The sequence below is a fragment of the Nycticebus coucang genome, chromosome 10 (assembly GCF_027406575.1).
Source record: "Nycticebus coucang isolate mNycCou1 chromosome 10, mNycCou1.pri, whole genome shotgun sequence".
NCBI classification, from domain to species: Eukaryota; Metazoa; Chordata; class Mammalia; order Primates; family Lorisidae; genus Nycticebus; species Nycticebus coucang.
This window is the reverse complement of record NC_069789.1, coordinates 99,254,498-99,265,873: the sequence shown is the minus strand read 5'-3', so window position 1 is coordinate 99,265,873 and position 11,376 is coordinate 99,254,498. Positions and strand designations below refer to the sequence as shown.

The following is an 11,376-nucleotide window of genomic DNA, read 5'->3' as shown; positions in this document are numbered from 1 at the left end:
CACCATATATAAAAATTAATTTGATATGGATCACGTCTCCAAATAGAAGAGCTAGTCTTGTAGAAAATAACAGAAAAAATCCGGCGGGGACCCCGAGGAGGCGCCGTCATCTGCTGTTTGGCCCCGGCCGGCTGTCCCCGGTCTCTGCTCCCGCCTGCTGCCCGCCGGTACCGCCGCCCAGAGCAAGGCCAGCTCCGCGGGAACGGCCGGGGAACCCGGGACTGGAGCTGCAGCTGGGGGCACCGGACCTTCGGCGGCTTGGGCCGGGGAGCCAGCCGAGCGGCGCGGGGCGGCTCCGTTTTGTTAAAAAAAAAGAAAGAAAGAAAAAGAAAATAACAGAAAATCCTAGTAACCTTAGATTTGGAAGAGATTTGTCAAATTGTGTACAAAAACCATGATCTATCTATTAAAAAATTGATTTGTCTATCTCCATAAACAAGTGAGCCAGTTCCTATAAGTTTCCTAACATCTATACATTAGTTCTGTTTCTCTAATACTACTAAAATGAAAAACAGTTCGCATTTTCTTAAAAAGCTAACATAAGCCTACCTAAAAACACACCTATGCTTTCATGAACCAGCCAGTCCATGCCTAGGTACCCAAGATAAATGAAAGCCTGTGTCCATATAAACCTGTACTTGAAGGTTTATCATAGCTTTATTTTTAGTAGCCATAACTGGAAGCCACCCAAACGTTAATCAATAGGTAATGTGCAGACAAAGTGTGATATAGTCACACACCAAAATAGTCTTCTGCAATAGAATGAAAAGAACTATTGATAAACCCAAGGTGGATGAATGTGTAAGTAATGATACTGAGTGAAACAAACCAGACAAAAAGAGCACCTGTTGTATGATTCTATTTACATAAAAAATGCCATCTAAACTACAGTGACAGAAAACAAACTAGTGGTTGCCCCGAGAAGGTAGCCAAGGAGGAAGGGATCACAAAAGCACACAAGTAAATTTTTAGGAATGATCCATCTGTTTATTATCTTGGTTGTGGTTATTGCTTCACAGGTGCATTCTTTTGTCAAAATTCATCAAATTGTATAATTTAAATATATGTATTTAATGTATGTCATTATATATCAGCAAAGTGATCTTACAAACACTAAAGTGAAAAGACAAGCCACAAACTGAAAAATATTTGTAACATATAATTGACAAAGAGTTTATGTTTAAAACACATAAAACCTCCTATAAGTTAATAAGAAAACTCTGCTTGTATATGTATCTTAGACAAATTCTTATGCACAGTTTATTTTTGTTGTTGTCTGTTTGTTTTTTGCTTTTTTTTTTTTTGAGGCTAAAGTGCAGTGGCATCATGATAGCTCACTGCAACCTCAAACTCTTCCTCCTGCTTTAGCCTCCCAAGTAGCTGGGAGTAGAGGTGTGCCACCATGTCCAGCCAAGTTTTCTGGGTTTTGTAAAGATAGGGTCTCACTCTTGCTCAGACTTAAACTTAAACTCCTGACCTCAAGTGATCCTCTTGCCTCAGCCTTCCAGAGTGCTAGGGTTATAGGTAGCCACCATCCCTGCTCAATGCACAGTTTATAATAGCAAAAACTTGAAAATAATTCACATATCCATTGTTGGTAGAATAATCTGTGGCATAATCACATGTTGGGATGCTTCAGAGCAATGAAAATTAGTGAACTGTAGCTACACAGAACATCAGATTGAATCTTAGGAACATACTGTTGAGTTAAAAGAAAGCAAGTCTCAGAACAAGTCTCAGTGTGATAGCACTTCCTAAAAGTTCAAAAGTACAAAATTATTATAATTATGAAATAAAGGAAGTGATTAATATAAGATCACGATTGCAGTTGATGATGATGGGGAGGGAAGATAATGTAATTTGACAGAGATCCACCCAGTACTTCAAGGATTATGGTAATATTCTCTCTCTTCAACTGTATGAGGATACAGAAGGGTATATTTCATTATTATTCTTTATGCCTTCACATTTTCTATAAATATTGTTATCTACTCAATAAAAATAAAGAAGAATAAGCATCAGCCCAGTAGTGACAGGAACAGCCAAGCAGGGCCTCTAAGGCCTAGTTGGTCTTGGGAAGGAGTGAGGAATGCGAGTGGTTCCATCTCCCTGGAGTATTCTGAGATGATCCTGATGGCAGAACTAATCCTGTGAACTGAATCCCAGTCTCCATGAGAACACCACAGACCCAATGATGCTTTCTCCCTCCCCCCCAGTGAATCACACCTATTCTCAATAGTTAAGCTTTAATCGGGTAAAGCAAATTTTCCCTGCAGTTTTGTGGGGATTCAAGTGTAAAGAGTTTGCTAGCTTCACCCCAGATCTTCGGATGCCTTCTTGCTTTCCATGTTGAGAGCTGGGTCCTGTAAGGATTGATACAGATGGTATAAGGGAGGGTCTCTGCAGCTAAGACAAAATGGTAAGGGTAGTTAATGCGAAGGGTGGCATGGAAGGGAAAGATTGTTGTGATTTGTTTTGAAGCCCCTTAGCCTTTCTCTAACCCTGAAGTTTCTATGTGTTATGGAGTTTTAGGAGTAAAGTTCCATCCAAACACACTTCTGCAATCTTGGTTAGTTAGACTTTTCTTCCTCTTCTGAGGCATATGGGCCTTTTGCATCGCATCAGCTGCAAGGCTGACTGCCTCACTGCCTCCCCCAACGCCCATATTCAGTCACTCTTGGATTCCCTGGGGCCACCTGCACAAAAATGTACATGTCTCAGATAATGGAAATTTTATTCTAAATGCTTATTTTAGACTGAGAAAGATCCACTCTCTCGTGCCTATATTGCTGCTGTGTCTGCTCTGGTCTGCGGTTTTTGCACAGCTGAAAGGTCATGTTGTCCCTCTCTCTGCCTTCAAGCGGGACCACCTGCCTCCATTTCTGATGGCTCTCTTGTCTCCAAAGGACCAAGTAAAGGGCTGGTGGCTGTTACGACGGGAGAGGGGGGAAGTGTGTGGTCACTGTGCAAAGAGACAGTGTCGGCCACTGAGGAAACTAACAGTAAACATTCAGATTCAGGGACAATGGTTCCCAAAGGGCCACCTGGAGCTGAGGGAAGATGCTGTAGCCTCTACATTGCCCCTATTTCTGAGCCTCCTAAGGTTTCTCCAGCTATCAGATGCCTCCTTCTCCAATTTCCTCAGGATCAGTGGCTTGAAGTCTGGCTATGAGCCTGAGCCCTGGGCTGACTGCTGGGCCCTCAGGAAGTCAATTTTGTTTTTCCCTCTGTTCTTTCCCAGAAGACTCTCCCTGCCTCATACTCACATTTCCACTGAGAATGAGCAGTCACATGAGTCTAGACAAACCTGGGTACAAATTTCTGTGGGCTTTGGATGGTCAGAGCAATGGCAATCTTTTTCTTTTCTTTTCTTTCTTTCTTTTTCTTTCTTTATTTTATTTAATTAATTTATTTATTTTAAGGCAGAGTCTTACTTTGTTGCCCTTGGTAGAGTGCCATGGTATCATAGCTCATAGCAACCTCAGATTCCTGGGCTTAGGCAATTCTTTTGCCTCAGCCTCCCAAGTAGCTGGGACTACAGGCTACTATGCCTGGCTATTTTTAGAAACAAGGTCTCGCTCTGGCTCAGGCTGGTCTCGAACCTATAAGCTCAGTCAATCCACTCACCTCAGCCTCCTAAGTGCTGGGATTATAGGCGTGAGCTACCACACCTGGCCATGCCATGGCACTCTTCTTCCCCCTCTGTCTTGCTATGTTTCAGTCACTAAAGGCAGGTAAGCCCTGGAGCAGGATGGGGCAGGACATCTGAATTCTCATCACTGATTTCCCCAGTGATTTTCCACATGGCCTTCAAGTCATTTCCCACCTCCTGTCCTCTGTTGCTTCTCAGTGAAGTAGACGGTTGTTGTAGTGACCCTTCCCAGATACATGAAGGCCATTTGGACATCAGAAAGGTCTTTGCTCTCTGTGAGGGAATTCTTGAACAATTGACAGTACCATCATTTCATCACAGCCCTAAGGATGCAGATGACACCGGAACCAACCTGGTCAAATCTGGATGATGAAACCAATCACTACTTTGAGAAAGACAATAGACCTTAGATGTGAGGCCTTAAGACAGTTAGATTCATTTCCTCTTTTCTAATTTGAGAGGTTTCATTTCAAAAAAAAATCACTGTTGAGGTTGCAGGAGACCTAAACACAGTCGACATGAAGTTGGGCTGTGTCCTCACAGCCAGGGCCTTTTACCTGTCCCCGGTGATGCTCTGGGCAGCCCAGATGTTACTGGGTAAGTAAAATGTTTGAGTATCAGTGTGGGAGCTAAGTCTGGCTTTGGGAAAAGACCCAAAAGAAAGGAACGTGGGCTAATTTGGCCCTTCAGAGAAGCAGTGTTCAGGTGGGATAGGGGTAGTAGGTATGAGAGAATTTGCAGGACTGAATGGCTTGTTTGCAATAGAAAAATTGTCAAACCTGTCCTGTCCTCAAAGTCCCCTCTCACTATGATGCCCTCTCTAGCTGCAATCTCAAATCTTACGTTTCATTTCTGATACAAGTTTCTTTCTTTTCTTTTCTTTCTTTTTTTTTTTTTTTTGTAGAGACAGTCTCACTCTATCGCCCTCAGTAGAGTGCTATGGGATCACACAGCTCACAGCTATCTCCAACTCCTGAGCTTAGGCAATTCTCTTGCCTCAGCCTTCCGAGTAGCTGGGACTACAGGCGCCCACCACAATGCCTGGCTAGTGAGACAGGTTTCTTGAAGTAGTCTTCACTTGCTGTCTCCACTTCCTCACTTCTCTTACTCCGTTGAAGTCTGGCCTCCATTGGAATGGATCTCGCCTGGGGCCCAATGACCTCCCTCTGGACTGGTCCTTGCACACTATGTAGTTCTTATCCTGCTCAGCTTCTCTGCTGCCTTGGGCTCTGTTGATCACTTATTCTTTCTTTCCTTTTCTACTCCTCTGGCTTCCATGGCACCATTTTCTCCTTGTACTACACGTACTTCTCTTGGCGCCTCGGTAGCTTCTCTTCTCTCCCCTTCAATACTAGTGTTCTCTGTTGTTTTAGCCTTGCCTTTCTACTCATCTTTCTTTATACAATCTCCTCCATGAACTTATTTGTCTGCATATTTTTTGCCACTACAACTGCATAGACTCCCAAGTCATGTCCCCAACATGCTTTTGAGCTTCACATGCAAATGTCAAGCTTTACACAAGATATGTGAGAGCTGTCCACAAAATATCCAGCCATGGTCAATACTATTCTCCATAGGGCATGGCTGAATACTTCCCCAGTAGCCCTCGAATATACCTGCTCCTCTTACAGGTATCTCAGTGCCCTGTGAACTCGTTTGTTCTCTTAGCTCTCGCCTCTTTTAATTCATCTCCCACTATCTCTGATCTCAGCTAATGGAACGAGCATCCACCCTGACATCCAGGACCAAAATCTGAGAGACAACCCACACTTCTTCCTTCTCCTTCATTCTTGATATCTGATTAATCATCCAGTTTGGCAAATTTTACCTCCTAAATTATTCTTAGAAACAGTTCCTTCCCTGAAACATCACTGATGTCTTAGGACAAGTCCTCGTTATCTATGACTTGGCCCAGGAACTTCCTAACAAATAATCTCTTTGTCCCATCTTTGTGTCCTTGAAATGAATTCTGCAGTCTGCAGCCAGAGTGTTTTCTTTTTCTTTTTTTTTTTTCATTTTTCTTTTTTTTTATTGTTAAATCAGAGTGTTTTCTAAAACCAAGCTGACCAGCCCATGCTCCTTATCATGGCACACAAGGCCCACCACAGCCTGGCCCCTATTGACCTCTCCTCCACCTTCTGAGCTTGCAATGTATGCTCTGATAAATCCCAATCAGCTTATGTTTCCACATTCACACAGATGCTTACCTGTCTCCAAGGCTTTGCTTATACTACTGATTCCACCTGAAATGAGTCCCCTCCATGCCTCTTCCCCTCCCCTGTACAAACTTCTACGTCTAAAGACTCAACTCAGTTGGCGTCTTTTTTTTTTTTTTAAGACAAGAGTCTCACTCTGTCACCCTGGCTAGAGTGCCATAGTATTATCTTAGCTCTCAGCAGCCTCAAACTCTTGGGCTCAAGGGATCCTCATGCCTCAGAAGCCGGGACTACGGGTGCTGACCACAACACTCATGTAGTTTTCCTATCTTTAGTAGAGCCGAGTCTCACTCTTGCTCAGGCTGGTCTTGAACTCCTGAGCTCAAGCAATCCACCCACCTGGGCCTCCCAGAGTCCTAGGATCACAGGCGTGAGCCACCATGTTCAGCCAGGAAGCTTTTCTTGAATCCTCTTTTCTGCTTCAATGGCTGCCTATGATATCTTTTTCTTATTACTTTCCTGCTCATGTTGAAATAATATCTCCAATTACCTGTGTCTTGCACTAAACTGAATGCCATTTGTGGGTAGGGACAAAGTTTTCTGGATTTGGTTTTGTGGCAAGAACTGCAGACTTGCAATCAGACACTCAGGATTCAATCTCTTCTTCTATTTGCCATCTCTGTGTCACTTTGGAAAGTCACTTTTTATATCTCTGACTCAGTTTTCTCATTTGTAATAATTGTGACAGTAATGATGGTTTATTGAGTGAAAATGCCTGGTAGCCCAACCAGATTTTATTTTTAAAAAGGAAAAAAGGAGAGGAGGCTGAGTTCAGTTGAGTGATGGGGGAGGAACTGAAAAGAGGTAGCAGAGTAGTGAGGGGAGCTGAGAGAAGACGGAGAGAAAGCACCTGGAGCTGATATGACTAGAATTAGGAAGTAGACCAGCCTTGGTAAGCGACGTCACAAAGCCAAAGAAGAGCATTGGGCCGATGGGCGAGGCAGAGAACAAAGGCCAGTGGGACAGGAAGGGACAGGGTGAAAAATGGCCTGTGGCTGGAAGATGGAGAGAGGGGTGGGGCAAGGAGCAGTCACAGAGCTGGGAGAAAAGGCACTTACCTTGCCTGGGGCAACCGTGGAGGTAAGAGTTGGGTTGAGGAGATGGGGTGAGAATCCACAAGTCTAAGTTTCGACCTGAAAGTAAAGAATTGTTCCCAGTTCCCAGTAGGAGCTGGGAGTAGGGGATCAAGGGGAGAAAGAAAGATGGAGAAAGGGCTCTATCATTGCTAGGGAAAGAGGGTGGAGGGCGTTAAGATAAAGATGGCTGAAAAGTGAAGACCTGCAAGGGGGAGCAAGGACGGTATTGAAAACTCCTTGGTAGACAATATAGTCAAGGCTCATGAGCCAAGTGAATTTTGGAAAGCTGAGAATGAAGAAGAAAGTCCCCGAGGAAGGTCTGAGGACTGAAGTAGACCATGTCTGCACAGTGAAGAAAAGAGAACACTGAATTTGAATTCAGATACACCTGACTTTCTTGTTCTATTCCTTACTCTCTTCTTAAACCTTAAGTATATTAATTTACTTATCTAAGCCTCTTTAAGATTTATGAGATTAAAGTCACATACCCTGGAAAGTTTGTGAAGATTAAATAAAATAATGCATTAAAGTGCTAGTTGGATCTGGCACCCAGCAAATGTTAGAATCTGATGTCTCCCTTTCCCTCCTGTCCTATGCCTGCCTGCTCTGAGGTCACCGTTGTCTTTGGGCCCTGGTTCCTACATTACAGCTGGATGTCATACTGGTGAGTTTACTATTTGTTCACTCTCTCCCCTCCCTCTGCCCCAAATTACTGTCCATTCACTTAGAGCACCTAGATGCCAGTGAACCAAGGTCAAAACTATCCCTCTGAGACACTCACAAGGATCTCGTGGAAGAAAAGGTTTTGGTGTTTTCCTATTCTAATTCTAAAAAGAATGATTTCCCCAGGAGAGGGAGGAAGCCTTGTAGAGGGCAACTTCCTGTACTCTTTCTCCAAGTTGCATGATTTTCTGCTTCTCCTCTGGGCCATGCCCTCTTCAGCTGCCGGTTTAGAGACGCTACAGTGTGAAGGACCTATCAGGACTGAGAAGAGCTACTGCCACACCAGGGATGACTTGACTGGCCAAAGAGAAGCTGACTTCCAAATCAAGAGCTACACTTTCAGTGAACCCTTCCATCTGATCGTGTCCTATGGTGAGGTCCTGGGAAGGCCTGGTCAGTGCCCCAGATCCCTACTATCAGCCCCACAGCCCACACAGGAAGGTGGCCCCAGGAACCTGGACATGGGAGGAGGTCCTTCTTCCCGAACTTCAGCCTGCAGCAACCAGGGTTGAGGCCCTAGAGAAGCAGCTTTACACTGCCAATCAGGGGTGAAGCTACCTGGACTCTCAGAGAAAGCTTAGGGTAGTCTTCTATAAGCATAACTGAGGGAGCTCCCAAGGGAGGCAGTGGGGGACACTCAGCTCTTTCTCTGTGCCACAGACTGGCTGATCCTCCAAGGCCCAGCCATGCCAGTATTTGAAGGGGACCCATTGGTTCTGCGCTGCCAAGCCTGGCAAGACTGGCCACTGACTGAGATCACCTTCTACCGAGACGGCTCAGCCCTGGGTCCCCCTGGATCTGACAAAGAATTCTCCATCACTATGCTGCAAGAGACAGACAGTGGGCACTACCACTGCAGTGCTGTCTTCAGGAGCCCTGGCCCAGGGAGCCCAGAAACAGCATCCTCTGTGGCTATCACAGTCCACGGTGAGAGCCAGAGGCTGTGTTGTCATGGCAGGGGAGGGTGAGGAGAGACAGGGAACCCCAAATTATCTTTCTTTGGCCTGGAGGTGGCAAGATCATCAAAGCCTTAAGGAGCACATTGCTGGCAAATGCCCACATTGGGTGGCAAGAAGGGTGAGAACTCAATGTCATCTTTTCAAGTCATCTTGCGCCACTCAGAGCTCAGCGTGTTTCCTCCCACCTGGAAGTTTGCTTCCCTGGGCTCACTGATTATCTAGACTGTTGTCAGATTTGCCCATCTCTGGACCCTTCCCAGTCCTGTCTACTTGAAGAGAGAGAACTTGAAAGGTTCAAATGGAACCTTCCTAAGACAGCCTGTTCCTGACAGAAACATGAGAAGGGGAGGGTGACGGGCTCTCTGCCTCTCACGTGTTTACTGAAGATAGGATGGCTGAGCTCTTCTTTCTCGCCTATCTTTCCCCAGAACTGTTTCCAGCCCCAGTTCTCAGAGCCATCCCCTCAGCTGAGCCCCAGGAAGGAGGCCCAGTGACCCTGAGCTGTCAGACAAAGCTGCCCCTGCAGCGGTCAGCTGCCCACCTCCTTTTCTCCTTCTACAAGGATGGAAGGACAGTGCAGAGCTGGGGCTTCTCCTCAGAATTCCAGATCCCCACAGCCTCGGAAGAACACTGTGGGTCGTACTGGTGTGAGGCAGCCACTGAAGACAATCAAGTTTGGAAGCGGAGCCCCCAGCTAGAGATCAGGGTGCAGGGTGAGTCAGTGTGCGTGAGTCTGCTGGGGATGTGCGTGGAAAATGGGGAGGATGGGACTAATGGGCCCATGAGCAGGGTTCAGTGTGAGCCAGTTCAGAAGGGACACTGAGGAGGCAGGACTAATAAGCCAGAGTACAAACACAGAACCCCTCCCTCAGACCAGGACCTGAGCCAGCTCCACACTGCTGCCCCATGGACCTTAGCACCCCTGCGGTCCTTCTGGGCATCTGTAGGAATATAATACCTAGAATGAGGGTGTACAATCCTGGGAGCTACCATAAAGAAGGCTGCACTTGACCTGCCAGAGGTGGTGTCCAGGGTGGTGAGGAACCTTGAAGCCATGTTATATGAAAAATCATGGAAGGGACTAGAGATGATCATTCTGAGGATGAGGTGAGTTGGGGTGGTCAGCAGAGGTGTCCTCAAAAAGCTGAAGGTTGGCACAAGGGTGAGGAATTAGACGAACATACAATAAGGAGCTTCCCCTAGAACCAGTCACCACATCCACGCCTCAGGAAATTAGCTTCTGTCTTGATAAAGGGGGAACTGCCTAAGAGTCATAGAGGTCTGGTGGTGGAGCCTCCTTGCTGAAGATTTTCAGGCAGAGGCAGGCAAGCTTCAGGGTAAAATTTGGATTAAGGGGCCCTAGAGTCCTCAAGACCCTCTTGCCGTTGGGCTCCATAGCCACTTTCAGAGAATAAGGAAGATTGGCCAGGGATCTGAGGGTGGGGCCAAGTCAGGCTTCACTCTCACATGTGCCTCCTGTCCCATGACCCAGGTCCCTCCAGCTCTGCTGCATCACCTGCCCTGAATCCAGCTCCTCAGGAATCAGCTGCTCCAGGAACCCCTCCTACTCCGGAGCCCCCGAGGCCTCTGCCCACTCCTTCTTCTGAGGATCCCAGCTTCTCTTCTCCTTTAGGGGTGCCAGACCCCCACCTGCACCACAAGATGGACATTCTTCTCAAACACATGCAGGATGTGAGAGTTCTCCTTGGTCACCTGGTCATGGAGCTGAGGGAATTGTCTGGCCGCCGAAAGCCTGGGACCACAGAGGCTGCTGCCAAATAGAAGTACACAACTCACCCACGATATTGCTCAACCACCCCAATAAATCTGATTCTTTCTATTATTTTCTCTTCATGACCTGCACATATGCATAAGTAGTTTTCCAAGTTGTTTCAGTGTTTTGTTGGAATAATGGAGGTAGGTGAGTGTAAATCAGTTGTACAAAGTGATCATTGGAGTTTAGCTACAGTTGTGTATTCTTCTCTCAACATGACAACACAACTCTGCTCTCTCTTGACCAGGAATTTCCTTTTCTTTCCCAGATCAGAATCTGATGATTTAAAGAGAAGCAGTGGAAGTGGATTTAATGTAGTCGTCTCAAGCAGGGGATAATTATTGCCATTGTACTAGGGTGGGGACATGTGTGCTACCGGCTTCTAGTAAGTAGAAGCCAGGGATACAGCTAAACATCCTATAATGCAGAGGACACCCCCACGACAAAAGATTATCTGGCCCCAAATGTCAATGATGTCAAGGCTGAGAAACCCTAGCCCAGCAAAACCCTACGTGTTGTGCTCTGGGTGAGATTTTGGTCCTTCTAATTATCATCTCCTTCCAGCTTCATTTAACAAGTCTTCTTTTTTTTTTTTTTTTTCTGAGACAGAGTCTCACTATGTTGCACTTGGTAGAGTGCCCTGGCATCACAGCTCACAACAACCTCAAACTCTTGGGCTCAAATGATTGTCTTGCCTCAGCCTCCCAAGAAGCTGGGACTATAGGCGCCCGCCACAATGCCTGGCTATTTTTTGTTGCAGTTGTCATTGTTGGTTAGCTGGCCCAGGTCAGGTTCAACCCCCCACCTTTGGCGTATGTGGCTGGTGCTGTAACTACTGTGCTACGGGCACCGACCCTCAACAAGTCTTCTTTACATGCTAGTATATAGTCGTTGCTATGCTCCAAATGTTTTTGCATCCCCCCAAATTCATATGCAATCCTAATCTCCAAGGTGATGGTATTAGGAAGTGGGCCTT

At 46.1% G+C, this 11,376-nt stretch overlaps 1 protein-coding gene across 1 annotated transcript; it reads left to right on the top strand.

The window, feature by feature from the left end:
* Window positions 1-4,131: 4,131 nt before the first annotated feature.
* On the top strand, window positions 4,132-10,458 carry FCRLA (Fc receptor like A). The gene is made up of 5 exons (XM_053608238.1): window positions 4,132-4,249; window positions 7,887-8,039; window positions 8,328-8,594; window positions 9,055-9,339; window positions 10,119-10,458. Exons 1-5 carry the CDS (start codon window positions 4,171-4,173, stop codon window positions 10,406-10,408), a joined length of 1,074 nt encoding a protein of 357 aa, XP_053464213.1. The 5' UTR covers window positions 4,132-4,170; the 3' UTR covers window positions 10,409-10,458.
* The last annotated feature ends 918 nt before the right edge of the window (window positions 10,459-11,376 follow it).

Bases quoted from the DNA above. Each gene is read 5' to 3' on its own strand.
- FCRLA (XM_053608238.1), top strand. From the start codon at position 4,171: ATGAAGTTGGGCTGTGTCCTCACAGCCAGGGCCTTTTACCTGTCCCCG. The intron at 4,250-7,886 runs GTAAGTAAAATG...TGCCCTCTTCAG, and splicing joins GGCAGCCCAGATGTTACTGG to CTGCCGGTTTAGAGACGCTA. The intron at 8,040-8,327 runs GTGAGGTCCTGG...TCTGTGCCACAG, and splicing joins CCATCTGATCGTGTCCTATG to ACTGGCTGATCCTCCAAGGC.